This window comes from Acartia tonsa, chromosome 3 (assembly GCF_053477335.1).
Source record: "Acartia tonsa isolate MP-2025a chromosome 3, ASM5347733v1, whole genome shotgun sequence".
NCBI lineage: Eukaryota > Metazoa > Arthropoda > Copepoda > Calanoida > Acartiidae > Acartia > Acartia tonsa.
In genome coordinates, this window is record NC_137262.1 from 57927670 (window position 1) to 57952788 (window position 25119).

Consider the following 25119-nt stretch of genomic DNA (forward strand, 5'->3'; position numbering starts at 1 on the left):
TTTTTAGTGTTTCCTAGTCATGCAAAGATATGTGCACACAAAAACACTTAAGATATAAATAGCAAAAATATAAAAAACTTTTAAAATATGGGATACAAGACCCCAAGGAACTACAAGTTTTCAATATTTTTTTAATTAAGCTTATCATTTAAAAATTAATATTCTTATGCGTTTTTAGTAAAATGAAACCTTGTCCAACAAAAGAAATTATCGTTTTGAAAAAAAGTAAAAGTGGGATGTTCTTAGCTAACCTTACATAAAGTTAATTATCTAACTTTTATGTAATATTTTTAATACAGAACAGAATAGTTATTCGCATTATACACAGCTTTTTACTAATATTCAAATAAAAAAAATTATAAGAACAAACCCAGTTATGTTAGCCCAGAGGGGCCGAAGTCCCGTGCTAACAAAACTGGTATTAATATCATGATTTATTTTATTTTACCAGTTGTAGATATTGTCTATTCATGACTGAAAACTGGTTCTAATACAGCAAATATTAATCGGTTTCGAAGCCATACTAGAAAATTTGTTTTTTATTTTTATGCTATATTTCAATCTTTTTTATTTCCTTTTGTTGTATGGGAACTGTGCAAGCAATAAATCAAAGTACATTATCAGTTACAGAGGGATACATGTGACAAATATAATTTTCATTCAAAGTATTTTCTATTCTTTCTAGGTTAATTAATATTTAATGATTATGCTAAGTGGATATTTTGCCTAATCTAACCGTAAAATGGCATAAAGCCTGCCTAGGACCATTACTTTCTATTCTGTACTTTGAACCGATTAAATTTTTCATTTTAGAGAAACTTCACGAAGTTTCCTGGTTGGTTTTAGGCTATAACTAATGTGTAGCTTCACAAAGTTTTAGGCTTCTCTCGATACGCTTCAATTCCCTAGATGCTAGGGGCACAGTCGTTATTGTTTTAAAAGAATATTGAAGGCTTAAAATAGTCCCTTTGCATGATTAGTTGTAAATATCATTGTAAAACGAGTTTGGCATTTTAGTTGGTGATGTTTCTGTTCATAAACAAGTGAGTTTTTGTGTGTTTGTGTTTCACTTTACGCCAGAAAAAGAAATATACTACCCCACCCCTTTCAAAAATAATAATTTAAAAAATAAGGAGGTTTCTGCTCGGTAGGATTTTCGAGAGAAAGAACCAAAAAATTAAAGTACAACTTTTTGTTAACAATACAATACATGGCATGTTTGTTAAAAAGCTACTTAATTGCTTTATTAGGTGAATTAGAAGTTCATCAATAAACAAGAAGTTACATTCAAATTTCATACATTTATTCAGAAGAACGACTGATATACCCTAGTCACAGAGTAGATGTGCTTTTACCAACCTGTCTCACTACCTGCCAACCAATATTATTATTTTCTAGGAAATAAGATTATAAATTCTGCCTGACATTTTCAAGTTGGATAAATATCGATTCTAAACTATATAACATAACATAAACTAAACTACAACATAACATAAACAGGGATGACAACATATATAAGTAGCAAAGCAGTTTGATATAAAGGTAAGAGGAGTAGTCAAGCAGATGGAGGGAAAAAAAGCATAATCAAAAGACGAGTTGTGGAGTAGTTTCTCAGTAGGTGTAAGAATCTTAACTTATTCACCAAAATACTCTGTTGAGCTTTTTGCATTTAATCATCCTTATTTTGTATGTTATGTTTTCTCTTTGTACTTGCGTAATACGAGCAATTTGTTATTTTTTGCTTTCATAATATCTCAGAATAATAATTAATAAACATGTTGTACATAATAAATTAGATAACTCTTTAAGATTCATATCATTTAAGCCTAGTTTTATATCAACATGATAATAGCTATTAATATTTCCTAAATGCGATTTTCTTGAGATGGTAAAGGTAAGCCCCCCCCCCAAAAAAAAAAATCTACGGATCAAGTCAAGCTGAGTATGCCAATGGCAACAAGTCAAACAGAGCGTGCCAATATTCCCCCTAGTCAAGTAGAGTATGCCAATATTCCCCCAAGTAAAACATAGTATGCCAATATTTCATCAAGTAAAGCATAGTATGCCAATAGTTTATCAAACAAAGCAGAATGACAAAAAAAGATGAATTAAACATATTTTCCGATTTATATCATAATAATTCAACCTACAAATTTACTACTTTATGTACGTAAATTATATAAACTAGCAGTTGCGTCCCTAGCATCTAGGAGCTCTTTATTCCAAGTAGTAGAAAAGTTACGAAAATTAGCCTAAAACCATTAAAATTTCAAAATAAAAGATCTCACTAATCGATGGACTGTTATGGTTCTTCTTTTAATGAAGCTTCTTATTGGTCCTTTAAAATACCATGGTTTTGTTACAATAGTTTTTCTTTTTAAAACTTAAATTTTCAGCTCCTTCCTTCCCTCAAATGCCCTTAGAGACATCGAGGGGGGGGAAGGGGGGGGCGGGGGTTGAGCCGCTAGTATATATACATAAATTATTTCAAAATTTTAGAAAAGCATATCTTGACAAGTAAACCAGAGTATGCCAATAATACGCCAAGTAAAGCAGAGTGTGCCAATATTCCCCCTAGTCAAGTAGATTCTGCCAATATTCCCCCAAGTCAAGTAGCGTGTGCCAAAACAGGCTATTGGCATACTCAGCTTGACTTGATCCAAATCTACAAATCTTCTCTGAACCTAGCCAATTTAAAGGAGAACCATATCGGTTCAACGGTTTGGAAGATTAAGATTTGTGAGAGGTATTAAATTTTATGTTATTAATGAGCAGCTTAATGTTTTTAGGTTATTTGATTTTATTAATAATAATTTTTAAGAATCCATAAAGAAGCTTAAGTGTTCAATTATCTGTTTTTAAGAACGGAAAAAATTTAATGCGCTAATCTTTTAAAGAAATTATTGTATTTATTAAACTTTTCATAATGAACTAAAGGACAATTATTTTTTAAACTCAAAATTTTGCATTTCTTGATATATTATATTTGAGAATTGCATGATAAGATAATTTTTAAAAGCGAAGCTTTTCTATAATTAGGGTCGGTCCGTCCGTCCGTACGTCCGTAACGGATAGCTTTTTCCGTTAATTTAGGCATGTTAGAATTGTCCTATCGATTTCAAATTTTGCATGGTGATTCCTTTAGTAATTAGGTACGATTTAGAAAGCGTAGCAACTCTATAATCATAACCAAAATGTCCGTACGTCCATTTTAAACATGTTGATTTTTTTACTTTTTTAACAACAAATTTTTATGTGTTCTAATCATCGGATTGATCTGATTTTTGGTATATTGATTCCGGGACAACAAAGTATAATGTATTAAGCGAAGCAACTCTATATTCAAGTCCTAAAAATGTAAGTATGTCCATAAAAATTTTCCTGTATCAAGCAGTTGTTCAACAAATTTACTTACAATTTTGCTTTGACTCTTATAAATTTATATTATGATAATTAAGTTCTAACACTATACAAGAGTTAATGTCCGTTTGTCCTACCGTTTCAGTGCTTCGCTTTTATGGATGTTGTCATCCTTGTTTATACAACATTGTTTAGGTTTTTTGCACAATTAAAAAAATGCAAAACTAAGAATGCACAATTTGATGCAGGCAAAAACAAAAAAATGTTAGGATTTTTCTAAATTCAATATCTTATTAGAAATTAACAATTTTCTTTGAATATTAAAATCTTTATATTGAGAAAATTGTTATTGTTATCTAAAAAGGAATAGTATTTCTACAATTTGGACAGTAAAATGGCAATATTCAAAAAACATAAATTTCGTTCTAAATCTAAGTCAATCAGCAATTCATATCTTTATGAATTAGTCCTTTTACTAGCGTTCTCGGACATACTGATATGTATTAGTTATTGAGTAGATGCGCTACTAATTATAACGCAAAAAAAGAAGATGATTAAAGTCCCTCAACAGATTATGACGTCATATGATAAAATAAACCAATGAGAGGCCAGCATAAATTTTACCATTGGTCAATTACAGTGTATACTGGCCTCTCATTGGCGATTTTATCGTATGACGTCATAATCTGTTGAGGGACTTTAATCATCTTTAAAAAAAAATTAATTTTAGAATTCTGGAAGATATAAAAATATTATTTTCATATTATTATTCATCTAATGGTAATAATTACCAGGAAGGGAGAAGACATTGGACTGTAAATTATACTTGCATCCAAAGTTGTACTCAAACTCTCTCCTTCATTCGTTTGCTCAAACACTTTGGGTACATTCATTAAATCTTGTCCTAACTTTTACAGGGTTAATTTTGTTTATCATTATTTGGAAGGTTCATCATTTTGTCGTTCATTGTCGTGTCCTTTAAGATCCCTGGGTATTACACATTAAAATAAATTATATTTGATTATGGTATAAATTAATGGTTAAAAGATGAATATTTTTTGGCAAATTAAAATAGATTTCTATAAACACATTTAATCTAATTATTCATTTTAATTAATTGATTTATATTTTTAATTTAAACTAGATCCGTGCAGAATAAGGGAGGGGGTGGTGACCCCCCTACCCCCACTACCATAAACAGCAAAGTGAGGTGTAAAAGTAGAAAGGTCACACCTCCCTTAAATTTAAGTGAGGTGTGAAGAAAAAAAAATTTGCAAGCTTCGCGCGTCTATTTACAGGTAAAATGACGCTTTTTGGGCTTTTGAGTAAGTTAATCATTTGGGGGGGGGGGGGGATGAACACAAAAGCGGGTATATCCCCTCCCCTCCAACATTAAAATAAATCCTCAATTTTTTTGTAACACACTTCTTGAACACTTATACCCCCCTTGATTTAGGTTTGAGGGGTTGTCAGAAATCGTAAGAAATGTTTTAAAAATTTTGGTGTGGCCTCGCTTACTGCCTTAAAAGACCCTGCAAATCACGGCAAATAACGTTGCCTCTTACTTTTGCCACCTATTTTTATAAATAATGTGCGTTACGTATTGATGGGTAAGAGTCAATCATTTTCAAAATTTGCAAAGCAATACCATTTAGAAATGCGTACCTTGCTAATAGAGGTATTATATATAGAGAATTAAACGCCATTTAAAAAAAAGGCTAATTGTTTCATGGAACTTATGGGATAAGACAATGGACGATGAATAGAATCAAACCCTTAATTGAGATAAATTAAATTACCCATTCAGAATCAAAATTATTAGTAGAAAAGTTTTGACAATTCTAATTTGTACAACTCAATCATAATTTAAAAATGTCATTATGGACCAACAAAAGAGATGTCTCCAAAGTGTATCTGTTCAACCTTTGAAGCTAAAAAAATAAGTTTAAATTTTTGTTTTTCATTAATTTTTTAAAAATTGTGGTTTAAAAATTTTGATAAGTATTCTTTTGAATTGTAGCAAGTAGCAATAATAATCATGAAGAATTTATATCACATAAATGTTCAATTAAATTCTATTAACTTTTTTATTTTCTAAATGCACAACTGTTATCAATTGTTGTTCCAAAGTCAAGAAAACATTATATTGTATTTCGATAAAAAGAATTTGCAATTTCGTATTTTCCTCAATGTTACACAATGAAGGCGGTGCAAGTTTTCAATTTAAACATTTTTCATTTGTATTTATATACATTGATCAATATTTATCAATAATCCCATACAAAATCTGCAAAGAAAAGCTCAACATTTTAACATTTATAGTGTAGCACACTCTTAATAAAGAAACAGTTGGGGAAAAGAATATATTTTAGAAATCCAAACAAAACTCTCTTTCTTAATTTGATCTAACATTGCTGAAAACTGAATTGTACTTATAAACATAGAGCCGAACATATCTAACCTCCAGAGAGATTATTTAGTCCTTTGTACAAAATAAATAGCTATTTGTTTTTTTTAAGATGATACTTTGAATGTATCTTTTGGAATCATCAAAAGTTTCTTTATTTCAAAATCTTATTGACAATTCTTACATGACTTAATATATGAAATGATTAGGTATATTTATCAATATTGTTTTATTTTGATACCGGATTCTTGATATTGCTAAATATTTATTGTTAAGGTAATACTACGAATATTCAATAAACAAACAAATGCTAATCAAATTATCCATGATTCTCATATATACTGTAAAAATGTACTGTAAGTATCTTATTGAATATCAACAAGAATAATAAAAATACTGTCCACAATACTAGCAAAATAGCATTAAACTACTATGTTATCTCTAAATGAAGCAGCTTACAGTATCTCTGATTGACATCATATTATAAGGGATATGACATCAATTGTTATAATTTGGCCAAACATTAAAACTTTTGCTCCTTTATTTGGAAACACTATAAGTTGCTAACTCTAAACTTTAAAAATATTAATAGATCAATTGTAGATTTGCTTAGATTAGTGCTACTACAAGTTTTTTTCATAATAGGCATAAACTTGTAGACACTGTACTGTTAATGATCTTTAATAAATGATGGACATAAGATATGTGTTAGTTATTAAGTAGCTTTGCTACTAATTATGTACAATAAATACCAATAATTTTTCCTTGTGCTCATTGAATATGTAATATTTATGGTACTATGTTTTGTATCTAATATTACAAAACTATCCAAACTCTTAATTATTGATGTATAATAAACTAGCAGCTGGGCCCCTTACATAGTCTTTGTATTTGAAGGGACAGGGAGGTGGCAGAAAAATAGCCTGAAACTATCCAAGGAATAAAATATATAAAAAGAAGAGCAGAAAACTATCCCATCACCAATAAATATCTTCCCTAAAGTGGAGAACTCTTTATATAATAGGATATAAAATATTTTTTCATCAAATACCCATAATGAGAGGCCAATTTGGTATATTATATTGTAATTTTAAATTAGCATGTTATAGAATTGAGTTGATGCTTGTACTAGCTTAGTGTTCAAAGGTGTCACATTTCGTATTTATTTATCATATTAAATATGTCTGTATCTTTTTCAGGCTGGTAAAAAATGCCGGCTGTGCCAGATAAGTCTGTCATAGACATATGTAGACAAAAAGGGTAAGTACCATTTATCACTTTTCTGCTTTTCATTTTTTTGGAGGTGGATACTTTTTCTATGGGCAATTTCTCTTGGGAGGGTGGTGATACCCTCCCCCATAATAATCATAAACCTTCCTGGGACCTATGAAAAGCTAATCTGTTAATGAGAACCCAATCATTTCAGCAATTAGTGAGATTCTTTGGTACAAACAAACAGACATCCTGTTACTTTATTATAAGGCCTACCTCAGATGTATTTCCCTCAAACCTGTAATTAAAGGAAAGGTTTTCATAAACTAATTGATACTTAAACTTTAGAAAGTGAATATTAAAATAAAACAGCAACTTTATCTCATGTTAACTAACATTTAACTTAAGATTATCATGTTACAACTTTAATTGAATTTTCTCATCAGAAGAGGTTTTGTAAAAGACTTTTGCAATTGTTGATCTTATAAAAAAAATGGCTAATGAACAACATATTAACCTATAACAATTAAATAAAAGAGTAGGGATAATTAAGAAATGTTTAAATCGTTTTTAGGTACTTTGTAACATTTATTAACGCATATTTTCTTTTGTTAACAAAATTAAAATTAATTTTAGATTACAAACCATTTCCGCATTAATTCAACTTCTATACATAAATTTCATTATAAAACATTATAAAACATAAAACATTATTTCATTGTCAAATACTAATTTGAAGATAAAGAAAAGTTTTGAAAAGATTATTTGAACTTTATGAGATTTGTAAAAAACTCTATAGAAGTGGAATCTAAGATTAAAAGTTTAAACTCTCAAACTTTCGTTAAGTTTTGATTTTTGACACCTACTTTAAAAGATTAGATTTTGCAGCAGATTATTAGAACTTTAATGGCACTGTTAAGAGTGCAAATGCTCTTCAACTTGCTTTATCTTGATTGTTTTAAAACAAAGTTTTTATGTTTTTCCCCTATTAACACAGACCATCTATATATGATCCATTAATTTGTTTAGTTATGAAATGAGTAGCTGTTTGAACCAATGGCTAATCTCACAAGAAACAATGAAACACGAACACTCAAATAATGTAAGATTTTAGTCATTAATTTAGGTTTTAAAATGATAAGTGATTCGTAAACTTAATCCTGATTTTAAAATAAGCTTTCAATTAAAAAGTTATGGAATTCAATGAGTGAATTTACTACCAATTAACTCTTGTGAATTACAGTTTTCAGATAGATAAAATATTTTCCATAACTTTCTATTTTTGTAAAGTTACATTTAAAAATGAAAATTTTTAATAAAAACTAGTCCAATTATGAACAATGATATTTTATTAAAATAAATGATATGAAAAATATTCCTACAATAAAATATTTGATAATTCTTTCATGAATAGGAAAAATATGTTAAATTTATGATATGTAACTTACATATAATTATGTAAGATTCAAATTTTATTTCTTTTAATTTAAGGTTAATTTGAGTGACAACACAAGTCTTATCACAGCTATTTTTACGGTAAGCTTTAATGATATAAGTGTGATTAGATAGATGTCCAAAGGTGGAGTTAAAGGAATATTTTGTTTACCCCTCTTTAACTTTGAAACCCCTCGGTTTAACTCCCTCGAATTAAAAAAATACATTAGATTACTGCCCTCAAATATTTTAAAGCTTTCATTTTACACCCTCATAAAAAAGCGTCGACTTCCTCACTGTAATTCAATTTGTTACTGGAAAAAAAGTGTAAGTCCCTTAAATAACAGACAAAATTAGTATTTTGTCTAAACCTTACTCCTTCACGCATGGGTATGGTATATACAATGATTCGAGATATGCTATGTCAAGTTCTCAACTGCATTTAACAAATTCGCCAGGAACTCAAATATCAAGAATTGTAAAGTAAAATTATAGATAAATACTTTTTTATTTCAAGTTTCTAATTATTTTTAAAACTAATTTAATTTTCTTATATATTATATATTTATTTTGGTGGTAAATACGAGTGCCCTATGATAAATATACGCATTATGTTAACAAAATATACAAAACTTTTACATTGTAAAACAAAAACTTTTCTTTGGAATTTGTTTCATCCATAGCTTCTCTAAATCTCTTTTTATCCGTCAATAATTCTGTAAGAAAAAAGTTTTATAAGTACATATGCAAACTTTATGTAGAATAAAACTTTGTTTGCTGTTTGTTTGAAAATAGAGATACTCTATAAAATAAGTTCACATTGTCTGTCAGATAAAATATTGTTACAGGAAAGATTTGGCTGAAGAAAAACTATATTGCCGCCAGTCTTGCGTAACTTTAAAAAATTTAAAACAATGGGGAGTGGTGTTCTATTTCTATGGCCCAACACCGTGAGTCTTTTACCTTGGATGCTCTAACCCTGTGGCACTTCCTAGTGCCCAATTTAACCTAACCTTACCTGACATAAAGTAGTAAACAAACATATGGAAAACTATCCACTTCATCCTTTTTTAAATTAATTTTAAAATGAAGAAGAGGCTGGGTTTCCGATGGTCAATAAATCCCTTTCTGGGAAAACACTAGAAAATGACAATATATTGCAATCAGTGTTTCGAAGCCGGGAGCCGTTGAGCCGCTATATTTTGCCGAAGCCGTAATTTTCGTTAAAACGGCTCCGGCTCCGGACTAGATAAATGAAGAGATTTTTTACAAATTATAATTTGGTAACTATGTTTTGTCATGTGCAAATGCCCTTTTTAAGTTTTTCAAGTCCATTTTTATCAAAAATTGAACTTTTAAAACCTTCAAAAGGCAAAAATAAAAAATATTTTTTATGGGGGGAAAAAATATGTTGAGTTTTTCTTGATTTTAGGTCGTTGCCGCACCAAAATCAAACGGCTTCGAAACGCTGATTGCAATAGAAGATAATTTTATCTTTACTTGCATTTATGTAGATAGATTTAACTGCCATTGATTATTCCCTAAGATAACTCTGTTATTCATGATTGTAGTGCAAATGTTTCTCTGGATAATATCATCTTTTTTTTATTTTGTCTGCAATGTTATCTAGTTATGACAATGTTTTCACAAAACCTAAATTATTATCTTATTATGTTTAAAAGTAGTAAAGATTTTGTTTTGAAGGATCTCGCTAACCGCTGGATTAATTGAGTTCACCAATTTAAGGAAGCTTCACATAGGTTCTGGAAGGTTTTAGGCTATTCTAATTTCTATGTCTTTTTGGATAGTTTCAGCATTTTTTCTGCAACTTACCACCAATGAAGTTCACCAATTTATTGTAGGAATGGTTATATTTCAGGCTATTTTTATTTAAAGTAGCTGGATGTATTTGTGTAAGTCCTATGTATATGTGTTTAATAATTCTGGTTGTAATGCATAAACACTAGATATGACAAGGTTTCTAGGCACTGCTGTTGTTTGTGCAGTACATTTAGGCTCATTACTTAAGCTCAGGCGTTTACATAAAACAGGCAAAAAATATTTAAAATATATATATATATTGGTTGTAATGCATAAACACTAGATATGACAAGGTTTCTAGGCACTGCTGTTGTTTGTGCAGTACATTTAGGCTCATTACTTATGCTCAGGCGTTTACATAAAACAGACAAAAAGATTCCACTCAAAAAGAGCTACATATTGAAAATTAGAATTAAGTAATTAAACAATATTATAATATGGTATTACTAGCGACTACGCCCCCTAGCATCTAGTGTCTCTTTATTCAAAGGGGTTAGAAAAACAGATTAAAATCATCCCAAAATTTAAATCTGAAAATAGAATAGCCAATAAACATACCAGGTTCTATGTGAAGCTTATCTAAAATAGAGAACCCAATCGTAGTTTAGTAGTAGACAAAAAACCTTACTACTCCATATATTAGGATATGAAATTCAAATCCATAATATTTCTATCTGCATGTTTAATAAACAATATAACTTAAAGAATTGAAACTATTTTATTATAAAGAATAAAATCTCCCAACCCAAACTAAAAAAAAATCAGAAATGTCTTCTATATATACATACTATTTTAAATAAATAACTGTTACGTAGTCGCAACCCAATATTTTGTTTTATTATGATAAAATGTTTCTTATAACTTATTATAACCACAACTATAATAATAATTCAAGTTTTTTCTGCATTTTTCTAGAAATCAATTTTCATATTTAGTCCTTATTATTTAATATAATATTTAAGTGTTTATTTAATATTTATTAATAAAAGTAAAAATCAACAAAACATATTCTAGTATTAATTAGAAATCTTGAATTATTTAAAATGACCAAAAGGATAAAAACAAGGATGACAACATCCATAAAAGCGAAGCTCTGAAACGGTAGGACAAACGGACATTAACACTTGTGTAATGTCAGAACTGAATAATCAGAATGTAAATGTATAAGAGTCAAAGCAAAATTGTAAGTAAATTTGTTGAAAAACTGCTTGATACAGGATAATGTTTATGGACATACTTACATTTTTAGGACTTGATTATAGAGTTGCTTCGCTTATAATATTGTACTTTGTTGTTCCAGGAATCAGTATACCAAAAATCAGACCAATCGGATAATTAGGTCACATACAAATTTGTTGTTAAAAATGTAAAAAAAATCAACATGTTTAAAATGGATGTACGGACATTTTGGTAATGATTATAGAGTTGCTACGCTTTCTAACTCGTACCTAACTTCTACAGGAATCACCATGCAAAGTTTGAAATCGATAGGACAATTCTGACATGCCTAAATTAACGAAAAAAGCTATCCGTGACGGACGGACGGACGGACAGACCCTAATTATAGAAAAGCCTCGCTTTTAAAAAACATATGCACCTCATTGAGCAATGTTTGTTGAAGAGACCAACTAGAATAAGGTCTCGTGATGTATCCCGTCCTCTGCATGCACTGCAGGCTAGCTGTGGCTATCCCGTCCTCTGCATGCACTGCAGGCTATCTGTGGCTATCCCACAGTTATTATACAGTTAGGGAGGTGAATCCATTTTTATAGAAGCAGAAATATAATCTATGATAACAGTTTTTACCCCCTAAAAAACGAAATCTACCATTCCACTTTCCCCTTTCTTGGTGATGATATCATCAACGCCAATACGATTTTTGAAATGTACCATTCCACTTTCAATAGAGGCGAAACTGGAATGGTACATTTATGTTTACATATCAGCGTATTCATAAACATTGATTTCCTTATATAAATCGACATGATAGTAATGGTATATTCTAGTTATTATTTTTATTTTACATAAAAAAATTTAATTATAAATAGTATTTTATACATTCCTACGATTAACATAATTTAAAAATAGTATGTATGATATCAATTATGTCGATGTTAAAAGTGTAAACCACCATTTCAGTTTCGCCTCTCTTGAAAGTGGAATGGTATATTTCAAAAATCGTATCGGCATTGAAGATATCATCACCATCAATTGGAATGGTAGATTACAATAATCATATTGGGGTTGATGATATCATCACCAAGAGAGGGGAAAGTGGAATGGTAGATTACATTTTTAGAGGGTTAAAACCGTAATCATAGATTATATTTCTGTTTCTATAAAAATGGATTCAACTCCCTAACCCTATAGGATATAAAAACTTTATGCAAGTTACAAATTCAGGCGAATAAATCATCACATGAAACAGGCGTGGCCTATTTTGACAAGGATGATTTTAAATTCTGAAAAGATAGATGTGCCTAAATTTTATTTAATTTCCTCATTTTTGTTTAGGTGAGTATGCTGGCGTATGTTGTACTGGTGGTCATACTTGTCATCAAACAATTTCGTGGACTAGACACAGCTCAGGTAAATAGATTATGTCAGGCGCGTGACAATCTTTAAAAAATCGGGTATAGTTCCTTTTGTGACAACTTCTCTTAACCCTTACAGATCGGGGGGGGGGGGGGTCATATTGACCCCCCCCTCTAGTTTTTTCAATGTCATTTTTTTTGTAGGTAAGATAGAGAGTTGTGACTTCGTGACTTTTTAATTTTAGTAATTATACGTCGTCAAGAGTTGATCTTATAAGGATATCTGGTCTGTGTCGGTCGTGGCGTCCGGTCAAAGTCGGTTAGGTGGCACCAAATTTAGAAAAAATTTCTAAATAAATCTTAATTTCTACATTATGACTTTTGTGTATAAGGTAGAAACCTAAAATTTTTTTGGTGAATACTTAGATATCAATGACCTTCTGAGAAAAGTGGTGTTATGACCGTTTGACCGCTCCCTGACCGACTTTATGACCGATTTTTGTCCGGCTTTTACCACAAACATATATCATGAATATCGTGGCTTCTATTACAGCTAGAGACCCATAATTTTTTTTGGTAAATCCTTGAGCAACAATAAACAGATAAAATATTAATTGGCGCCGCCAACCGCCGTTTTACCGCCGTAACCGCCGAAAATGGCGGTTTCCGTTATTTGCCGTTTTTCGGCGATGATCAGAAAAAGTAATTTTTTTGTTATGAAAAATAAAAGTTCGTCCTAAAATTTGGTCATCCTAGCTGCAAAATTGGCCGCTCTACAGCTGTTTTAATATTTAGCGGCTGGCCGCTAAAAAGCAGCTAAGGAGCGGTCTGGCCGCTATGACTAGCAAAAGTAATTTTCTCTAAAAATACACATGAACCACCAGAAAAAAATTTTACGTCTTTATCTGTAACAGGAGCCGAGATAGAGGGGGGGGGTCAATATGACCCCCCCCCCCCCCGATCTATTAAGGTGGGAATTGGGGCCCGATCTGTAAGGGGGGGCGTTTCGTCGTTTTTTAACAGTAGCTTTTGATAGGTTATTCTGGGTTAGGTTAGGTGATTGCCCCGCAGGGTTAGATCCCTTAGCAGGGGCTAGAAATAGGAGTAAATCTACTGTGAACATACGACGAAATGCCCCTGAAGAGGAGTTGTCACGAAAGGGACTATAACCTAAAATACTTTATGTTCCATGAAGTTTGTTTTGAATAACCAAAAACTATGAAAAAGGGAAAATTACGGATCCTGTTTTATAATGCTAGACGGCTTGTTTGCTAGGTATCAGGGAGGGAATGGATATTGGAATGTAAATTACACTGGTACCCAAAGTTTTATAACAACATGATTTTATTCGTTGGCTAAAAAACTTTGAGTACTTTTATTAAACTTTGATGAATTAGTTCTAAATAAGCAGTGTCGAAACTTTTCAACCAATAAAATTAATCTACAGTAATCTTGTTCATCATAATATTGGATGTATATTAATATATTGTCTTATCCCTTAAGATCCCTGACTAGGTTAGGTATATATTAATGTTACCTGTCAATGTACAACAAAACCTTATTTATATCTCATTTATCGGTGACAGATACCCAGCAGCTCTAAAATGTTTGCAAGTCTAAAAAGTACACTGGCGAATAAACACTAAATATTACCTAATAAAGTTGAATTAATATTTGGCTTTTAAAATCTCTTGCCTTTTTCCTTTTAATAAATAAATCATTCAAAAATATTTATAAAAATCTTACGAAATTATTTGTACAGAAGATTTACTGTACAAAATTGTACTCTAAATTTGCCTTTTAGTTTCATCTATTTATCTGCCAATCGATATATTATTACGTGGATGTTGCATCAGATTTTCATGTACTCTTATAAAGGCTAAAATAACGATTCTCCCAATCCACCCCCTTTACCCCCATCCTTTTCCCTCCTACTCTACGAACGAACTGACCAATAAATGAGGTCCATATTAACCCTAAATTTACGACAAATTTTACCTTTTAATTTATTTATGTATTCTATATCCATTTTCTGCCTAACTTTCCCTTTTAGTCTGATGGTTGTTTTTATTAGTTCATCTATTTAGTTTATAGACGTTAATTTGTCTGATTCAAATAAAAACCTTAAGTTTTTCTAAGGTTAGATATGGTTTGCAATAATTAAGATTATGCATTCTTAAATAAAAGTAACAGTATATATGTCTGTCCGTCTGTGTGTACAGTAGGATCTCTCTAACCGCTAAACAGATTTGGTTCTTCTTAACAGTGAAGTTTTATATCTATATTGACGGGGGGTATCCCAACCTTCATAAGACAAATCGCCTCTATTATATAAAAAAACACTTTTTTAGAACTTTGTGAAACTAAAAACGCAGCAATTTTAGAGAGAAAAAATCTTTACTTCTTTATATTATAGGATTACAAAATATTGATTTAACGGTTTATTCATGTTAATTTTGTGTCTATGTCTATTACTAAGTTTATATTTTGTTCAATTTTGAATAATTTTTCTCCTTCTTTTGATCAAGTTATGAAATAGATGAAATCCATTAAACAATTTAATGTAAAAAAAATTAAGCTTTTTTACCGATATAATAACAATATACTCTTATATCATTGGTCATCTAACATATCATTCATTTTAAAACATATAAGAACGCATGTGAAAGGTTTCGTTTTTTTTTAAATTAATATATTCTTGCCTTATGACCACTCAACATATGCTCTTTAAATGGTTTGTCCACATTATTTGTGCTTCGCTTTCTATGGATTTGTCATCCTTGTTTTCCTTGTATTCGTTAACCTTCCTACACGCATATTACCTACAAAAAAAACAATAAAAATAAAATAGGAAAGAAATATTATTGTTTATATAAGAGATTTATAGGGATAAGGCAATTGCTGATAACTTTATATGTACACCCACAATGATGATACACAGAACTATCCTTTCTATAGATTACAATTAGTGGTTGAAACGTTTGAACACTCAACTTTATGAACCAACCAATCAAAATTCAATTAGAGTCCCCAAAGTTGTTATCCCACCGATAAGAAAACGTTATATTATAAAATTTTGGGAACTAGTGTTATAAACAGCCCATTGTCTCCTCCCTCCCTGAGAAGAAATAATATAATTGTGTGTTTACGTTGATTGCTTATTTTCCTCTTCATATCAAATAACTCTCAAAAATAATAATAAAATTAATAACAGTTTTACATTCATTCGGAAATATAATCAATGGCGGGCGGCAAGGAGGTGTCAAAACCCCCCCTTAAAATTGATATTAGGAAGTTTTACCCCCTAATGGTTCAGTGGTTAGAAGGAGCCTTCGCATACATACACACACACATATATAATCAAACATCCTTATACTTTTAAATTGTTGTTATCTAAAAATAATGAAGAGAAGTGTTTAAGTCCAAAACTTTTAAGGATTTGGGAGTAATAGATTTCCAATAAAAAGTCTACATACATTGTAACCATGTTAGTTTATGGAAATTTGCTAGATGCCTTTTAACTTTTGGAAGATTTTTTTTGAGGTAAATTTGATTGATTTTTTAACAATTAAGGTCATAAAATTGAATTGATTCCTACCATTAGTTTCGACATTTTGACCAACATTTAGCATTGCTATTGATAATTACTAATACGATAATGTAATTTTTAAAATGTTTTAAACTTTTCTAGACGATTTTAACAATCCCCTGAATATGAATTAAGGGAGGTAAAGGGAATTAAATACTTAAAATTATAGTGATAGGAAATGGTGTTAGTTTAATTTGAATTATACCTCCAAAGGGGTGTACACTGCAAAAAGAGTATATAAATAATAAATATTTCATTGTAATATAGACACCTTTCCGGGGATATAAAAATTCTAACCAGTCTTGTATTAATTTCATGTTTTTATTTTAATACAGTGTGTGTTTTTTTATGAGAACTTTTTTGAAAGCAATTTTACCCCACTTATAGTTATCAGAATTTAATGATTAATAGCTTATTTTCTTCGTTTTTTAGAACAATTAATAGACAACAAATAATATTTTAGTTTTTATTTTAAAAGTACAGTAAAATCTAAAATTCAAAACTTAGGTGTCAACATCTAAAAATGGTTTTAGCGCATTTTTCTTATGCTCAAATAATCAACCTTTTGCAAGAATGGCTGCTTAACACTTCAAAGTTGAGATATAGAGCTAAAAATGTATACAGATACTATTAGGGACATGTACTAGAACATATCAAAGTTTGAATGTCATATCTCAACCAGGGAGGGAGTACTGGCCCCCCAAAGTCGACTACAGAAAATCCATTTTTTAAAGAAAAATGCGCTAAAACCATTTTTATATGTTGACACCTAAGTTTTGAAATTTAGATTTTACTGTACTTTTTAAATAAAAACTGAAATATTTTTTTGTTGTTCTATTAATTGCCTTAAAAAAACGAAGAAAATAAGCCATTAATCATTAAATTCTGATAACTATAAGTGGGGTAAAATTGCTTTTTAAAAAGTTCTCATAAAAAAACACACTGTATTTATGAAAAATGTCTTTAATAAATTGCTATGCATGATTTTAAAGTATTGTTGACAACTGGTTCTAATCCAGCGGATTATAATCGGTTTCGAAGCCATACCTATAATAATATCAGCTAAACTATTTCAAAATTTTTGTGTTATTTTTAAAGATATCTTCCGATAAATTCCAATATATTCAAAAATTCTTTCTCTCAACTACTCCAAAACCTTCTTTTTATTCAAAGTGAAGCAAAGCAACTTTACAACTAGCTTTCCAATAAAAAAAGGATGACACCATCCAAAAAAGAGAATCTCCGAAATCAAGCGGTAGAACAAACGAACATATGAACACTCAATAAGCAGAATTTGATTTGAAAGAATAAACAAAACTGAATTTAAAGATTTTTAATAATTCCAAAAAAAAATATATATATTTCCTTTAAAAATTTGAAAAGGAATTTTGATAATTTGAATCTTTTGAATCATGCTTAAAACTTTGGACTTTATCTTTCTTGGTTCTAATATCTACTTACATATTTTACAAGTACTCAATATTGAAAATTTTATCTTTATAAAATGAATGATTAAATAAGGTTTTTTTTATTCTCCATGAAATATTTGGTTTTGAAGTTTTTTACACAGGTACATTATATTAACACTAGCGGGACTCTATTGGAATATTAAAATAGCCGAAAACAATCATAAATCTACAAATTATAGCAAAATAGCCCAAAACCTTCCATGGACCTATAAGAAGCTTCCATTAAATAGAGAACTCAATCGGTTCAGTAGTTATCAAAATCTCAAGCTACGAACAAAAACAACCTTATAAGTATTTATATTTCAGGAGGATAATAAACTGGTGTTGGTATCAAATCAGGAAGGAGAAACTAATCTGTTTATATTTCAGGAGGATAACAAACTGGTGTTGGTATCAAATCAGGAAGGAGAAACGGACATACAAACTGTCAGGAACGTAAAATAATCATATTTCTTCCCAATGAGTTTGAAATGTTAGTAAACTCAACTTAATGAACCAACCCATCAAATCTAATGAAAGTCCCCAATATCCCCTCCATTTCTGACAATAATATATCACATGTTTTGGTACATCTCCAATGATGTTGAATAAAATTTTCCTTCTGTAGATTTTAGTGGTTTAAACGTTAGGACACTCAATTTATTGAACCAACCAATCAAAATTCAATAATATTCCCCAAAGTTGTTAAGCCAACCATGAATAAGAAAGAGTCTTCATAAAATTTTAAGGACTAGTGTTATAATCAGCCCAAATTCCCCTCCATCCCTGGATACATAATAAATAATGACCTTTATTAAGATAATAGTGAGATTATTTTTCCAACAATTACAGGCGAGTTAGAGAGGAGAGTAAGGGAGTTTTCATTTAATATTTTACTTCAATTTTATACTATGTACGTGTCTTCTTATTGTAAATAAATATATCATAACTTACTTATTTTTTTATTTATAAGCGTGTTTTCTCTATAATCTTTACTATAAGTTTTTATCCTACTATCATATTCTACATTTGTCGATGTTAATTTTTCTGACCGTTTGGTTGGTTGCGCTTAGCTTTTATAGATATTATAATCCTTGTTAAAAGCGAAGCTTTTCTATAATTAGGATCGGTCCGTCCGTACGTCCGTCCGTCCGTAACGGATAGCTTTTTTTGTTAATTTAGGCATGTTAGAATCGTCCTATCGATTTCAAACTTTGCATGGTGATTCCTTCAGTAATTAGGTACAATTTAGAAAGCGTAGCAACTCGATAATCATTACCAGAATGTCCGTACGTCCATTTTAAACATGTTGATTTTTACTTTTTTAACAACAAATTTTCATGTGAGCTGATTTTTGATATATTAATTCCTGGGACAACAAAGTATAATGTTATAAGCGAAGCAACTCTATAATCAAGTCCTAAAAATGTAAGTATGTCCATAAACATTATCCTGTATCAAGCAGTTTTTCAACAAATTTACTTACAATTTTGGTTGTTAATGTCTGTTTGTCCTACCGTTTCAGTGCTTTGCTTTTATGGATATTATCATTCTTGTTTTTATATAAACTGCAGTGTCACAAAAGGTGTATAAATAAATTATTCAGCACTATTCACAAAATAAAAGAAATCTGCTAAAGTGTTAGCCAATCTTGTTTATACAACTTTTAAAAGATTTTTAAAGCGAAGCTTTCTATGATATAGGTAGATTTGTCCGTCCGCTTGAAAATAACGGATAGCTCTGAAACTTCGCCTAAAATATCTGTAACAGTTCGGTTTAATTTAGAAAGCATAGCATCTTTATGGTCATTACCAGAAAGTCCGTTGGTCCCATTAAAACAAGCTGATATTTTAAACTGACCATATTTTTTTATATGATAAAATTTTCCAAATCATACAATTTTTGGAAAAATGATTCCTAGGATAAAATAAAAGGTAAATTATTGTAAGCGAAGCATCTTCATAATCAAGTCCTACTAAAAGTGTAAGTATGTTCTTAAACAGTATTAGGTATTTAAGCTATTTTCGACAAATTGATATACAATTTTATTTAATTAGATAATATTCTGCTTATCAAACTCGGATACTCTACAAGTGTTCATGTTATTTGTCCCAGCGTCTGATTTGAGAGCTTTGCTTACATGGATGTTGTTATCCTTGTCTTCAAAAATATTTCTTTTCTTTAATTAAAAATGATACCTACTTTTTAATTAAGAATGTTTTTGTTTATACGCAGGTTTGTAAATATAAATTAACTAGCTGTAAATAAACCCACGGCATTAGCGTCAAATATAGCGTGACTCCATGCTGTCGGGTTAGAGCCTGGACCATACCGTGCCATACTAGAGACGTTAAAAATGGTACCTTTTGCTGCTATGTTTGGCACGTTGCACTACTAGTGAGAGTAGGTGGAATGCCTTGGCCTATAAGTAAGCGTAACTCATTACCATGCACAATAAGGACTTCCAGACAAAGATCTTGCAATCAAAGGGTTGGTTGTCTGAGGGATGTTACTTAACCAAATATCCGTGGGTGTTAGAGTATCGCATCCCATTCCAAGCGGATAAGTCTCTGGATTCTGTTAAAATCGAAGGATAATCCCGTTTCTGTAACTGGACAAAGTGTCTCAAAAAAATCAGCATGTGACGTCATAAAAATGAGGGATTATCCATATCTCTTTTATGGGTTTTCTTTCCCATTTCTCCTCTCATCTCCCTTATTTTTATGACGTCACATGACTGATTTTTGAGACACTTTGACCAGTTACCCGTCTCGGCAAGGTAAAGGTAAATTTCATTTGGTTGAGGCTAATGTATATGACATTGTAATATCAGTTCCAACACGAAACGCAGTTTGTATGTACTGAAGGATCTCGCTAACCACTGAACCGATATGATTCTTCTTCATAGAGTTTATATATTTTGTAGGGTGGTAGCACAACCTTCCCTAGTGAAATGACCCCTGTGAGGAAAAAATCATCTAAAAGGTTTTTTTCCTTTCCCTTTTAAAAACTCAACACCAAGTAACCCTTTTAAATGTCTTTCAATTTTAGTCATTACAATTTACGATCAAAATAATGATAAATAAAGATTAAATTTTCCTCAAAATAAATGTTTCAAAGTAAACTGTTGCAATAAAGTTAAAATTTCTGTGAAATCTAAACTAGCTGAATCAGGAAATTTGTGTAGAATTTTTATTTTACGATTTACCAAAATTATGTGATATATTGTTTTATAGACAAACCATTAAAAATCTTTTAATTAACTTAATTTTAGTGGTTTCGCACAAATTAACTTTTGAGTCCTGGAGTGAAATTTACGATATAAATTGACGATTCCTTCGAAAGGACTTAGGAGTAGTCTTTCAAAGAAAATGTTAAGCGACAATTGTTATAATTCATCGTTTGTGCCAGCTAAATATATAGAATACAGTTGAAAATGTTGTTGTCCATTACGATCCTCTTGAGAGTGGCTGCAAAAGCGGTTGATCGATTTCTAGACTACAAAATTTAGGTTCTAAATATCTACTCAAACATTAGCTTTGTATTATCCCCATGTAGGATACGTCGATATTGTGAGAGATTCTTGCATACCCTGATAACTGTTTCTCGCAGCTGGTTAACATAACGATGCTCCAACCCCCATAAAACCTTATCCCAACCCTTTCCCCTGACCATCGCGAAACGTAGCTTGTCCAATAACTTTGGACTATAATAGTAACCTAAATTGACGACAAAAACTCCCCTCTCATAATATCTATGTACTAGCGGCTACGCCCTTAGAGGCCTCTAGTGGCATTTAAATTTTATTTTGTTTAAGATATCAAATTTGAGAAATAATTTGTCTACGGTCAAAAATCTGTTAAATTCATGTCTCTACGCAGCGCCACTACGCTAGCGAAACTATGCGGCGGGAATATTTCAATTATTTTCGATTTTATTGTGATTTCTCCTAAGAGGGTGGTGGTACCCTCCCCCAAAATTGTTGTAAACCTTCCCAGGACCTATGAGAATCTACCCGATCGGTTCAGCGGTTAGCGAGATCCTTCGGTACAGACACACAGACAAACATCCTGTTACTTTAGTATAAAGATTCATTGTTAGGCTACAGTCGCTATTAACGGATGTACGTACATTACCTGGATATAATGTAGCTGGGCTGATAATATAAGATTACAACAAACACAAGAAAAAAAACAGTTCCAGTATCCAGCTTCAAAACCGATTAAACTTCATCATTAATCATCGATTATGTATTGTAAAGTCAATTTTCTACGAATAATAAAATAAAAATGTTAAAATTAATGCCAGTTTTGTTAAGGCCCGGGTTTTCGGTCTCTCAGGGCCAACAAAACGGAAATGAATCTTCTATTTTTTCATTTTACTATCCGCGGAAAGTTTTCCATAATATTACACGATAATATCACATTTTAAATGTCCTTGTGTTTTTAATGTAGACTGTAAATATGAGAGTAAATACTTTTTATACCCATTTAAATATAAGTAAGGGGCAAGCCTTTTTATATTGTATATGCACAAGGATCTGAAGGTCAGGACAATGGCTGATAAATTGATGTACACCCTAATGATGGTACACTATATTACCCCCCATGTAGATTACAATTAGTGGTAGAAAAGTTTGGACACTCAACTTAATGAACTAATCTAAATATAATAAAAGTCCCCAAAGTCGTTACGCCATTATTATAAAACTTTGGGGACTAAAGTAATAAACAGCCCAATATCTTATCCCGCCCTGGAAAATGTATGTTTTTTTGTCTGTTTACGAACAAAATACTCTACAGAGAAAAAAAGCGAAAAATTGTCCAACGGGCGTAAAAGAGAAGGAAGTAAGTAGGAGGAGTTATTTCGGACGTTAATTTAAAACAACTAATTTGTAATGAAAGCTAAACATAATTATTTTCCATTCCATTTTCTTCAAATTTTAATTTATGGTCGTTTTTTGGAAAGTTATGGGGGTTATCGATAGCTTGAACCGACCAATCAAAATTCAATAAAAGTCACAAAAGCTTTTAAGCTACAAATATATAGATACTGGCGGAAGCACCTCTCGTATCTAGGTGCTCTAAATTTAAAAGGGCTAGAAAAATAGTTTAAAACCATCCCAAGAATTAAATCTGAAAATTAAATATCATAAAACCATCACGGGAGTTTACCTAAAAAAGAGAACATAATAAGATCAGTAGTTACAGACAAAAAAAACTTACTATTTTATATGAAAGGATATTTGGTGGAATGAGTGGACACCTCTTGTTGTAGCGACACATAACTCAGGTCAACTTGTACTAAACACAGAGCTATCAGAGTTTATTACTAGGGCTTGTACACTTTACTTGCCTTAGAAATTTTTTTATAATAGTTATTTATTGCATCGTATTACAGACAGCTTTCCACGGATATTTAAATAAACAATTTTAATATTAAACCTCGTTGCTTACAAAACTGGTTAATAATTTTATGATTTTTATTTTGATATTCGTGGAAAAATGTCTTTAATACGATGCTTTACGTGATTTTTTAGTATTGCTGAGAACCGGTTCTAATCCAATGGATATTAATCGGTTTCGAAGCCTTACTGGAAACATTATTACAAAGTGAAAATTAGTGTTTTTGGATTTGTAGATATCTTAATATAAAAAAATCACAAATTCTTATTTGAATATCTTGTTCTCATTACTATATATTCAAACTATATAGCAGGTGCGACTTTACACTTAAGTGTCCTTACAATGGAAAAGAAAATAGCCTTAAACCACTATACCATATATCTCTGAAATTGATTATGGCCTAAATTTTCTTTGCGTTACAGGAAACTTTGTTCGAAGTTTAAAACTGACAAAACAAGTATAACATACCAAAATTGTGAATAGACATTTATCTAAAATATTAAAAAAGGTTTTCTTCAAATTGAATATTTAGATTGGATAAAAATTGTAACTCTGAAGAAAATACTGCACTTTCATTCAACCAGGGATGTAAGGATTAGTCAATGGATTTAGATTCAATCTTTTCGTTGTCTGACATATTGGATATTAAAATCAGTGCAAATTCTATTATTTTGGCTATTTCTTACGATAATGGGCACTTAATTAATAGTTAGCAATAAAGTGGAAAAGGCTTAAGAAAAAAAATAATAGCAGACAAATTGGTTCAATATGAAATGAACAAAATTTGATTTAAGATTATTTTGGTTGCTTCTAAAAAATATATTATTATGAACAATCACAGACTATTCAAATTTATAAGGCAGCGCTAACCGAATGTTGAATATTTTTCTTTTTTTTATTTCGGATCATTCAAATTTAATAAAGTTTGCCGTGACTAAATTATTGCAATTACCATAACTCTTAATTAGAACACTATGGAGCTAAAACTTTAAAATTTTTGTCCTATCCCTACAATCCTGCATTCAACTCTTCAATCAATGAAACTTTTACACTATTCAGTCAGGAAGCAAGTAATATTTAATCATAATGTTATTTCTCGTATTCATTCGAATCCGGTGGATAGGAACCGGTACTCATCCATACGAAAAAACTATGTCTAGCATCGTATTATATCCAGCTTTCTACGAATATAAAAATGTACAATCATAGGATTAAAACCATTTTTTAGCCCGTGCCTTCGGCACCTCGGGGCTAAAAAACTGGTTTTAATCTTAAAATTGTACATTCTATATCCGCGGAAAGCCGTTTATAATACGATGCGAGAAATAACTATTAACTTTTTATTACCACAATAAACGTATAAGTATAGATGTATAATCCAGACAACTTCCCTACCTAAGTTGTTGAGACCATTTTCGACTGCTAGTAAATTGCTTTCTGTTCTCTTGTAGAGACTCAACTGCGTTTATATTCCCGATGCTATTAGCTGACCAAAACAAATTCAGGATAGGGTAAATGTAACATGTGGGTTTAACTTCGACACAGCTATATTTTGACATTTTAACAATAAATGGCATCACTTAGGTTTGATATAGAGTGTACCAAATTTGGATTTATCTCTGATAAATATTTTGAACAAATTACAAATTTGCAAGAGGTTTGTCTCTTTATCCCTGACTGACTGAGAAATGCAACTAAACTAAGTTTTATTTTATGCTATGCAGCTCTCTTCACTATTACCATACCAGGGAGAGAAGGGCACATTGGACTGTAAAAAATACTGGTACCCAAAATTTTATGAACACATTCTCTTATTTATTTCTTAAAATTGATTGTTAGACACTAGCAGTACCAAAACCTTTCCAAAGAATGTTTACTTGGAGTTGCACATCCACTTACTGTCCCTTAT

The 25119-nt window shown here is 30.7% G+C and overlaps 1 protein-coding gene across 1 annotated transcript; it reads left to right on the forward strand.

Annotated features, from left to right (window-relative positions):
* The first annotated feature begins 6957 nt into the window (after positions 1 to 6957).
* LOC145314666 (uncharacterized) lies at positions 6958 to 18758 on the forward strand. Its single transcript, XM_080154667.1, has 6 exons — positions 6958 to 7027; positions 8009 to 8081; positions 8471 to 8515; positions 12749 to 12823; positions 18196 to 18254; positions 18655 to 18758. The coding sequence occupies exons 1-6, from the start codon at positions 6978 to 6980 to the stop codon at positions 18692 to 18694; spliced, it is 342 nt and encodes a 113-aa protein (XP_080010793.1). The 5' UTR covers positions 6958 to 6977; the 3' UTR covers positions 18695 to 18758.
* The last annotated feature ends 6361 nt before the right edge of the window (positions 18759 to 25119 follow it).

Excerpts from the sequence above, each read along its gene's own strand:
- LOC145314666 (XM_080154667.1), top strand. The coding sequence starts at position 6,978 with ATGCCGGCTGTGCCAGATAAGTCTGTCATAGACATATGTAGACAAAAA. Across the intron at positions 8,082-8,470 it reads AACACGAACACTCAAATAAT|GTTAATTTGAGTGACAACAC; the intron begins GTAAGATTTTAG and ends TTTTAATTTAAG. Across the intron at positions 8,516-12,748 it reads TTATCACAGCTATTTTTACG|GTGAGTATGCTGGCGTATGT; the intron begins GTAAGCTTTAAT and ends ATTTTTGTTTAG.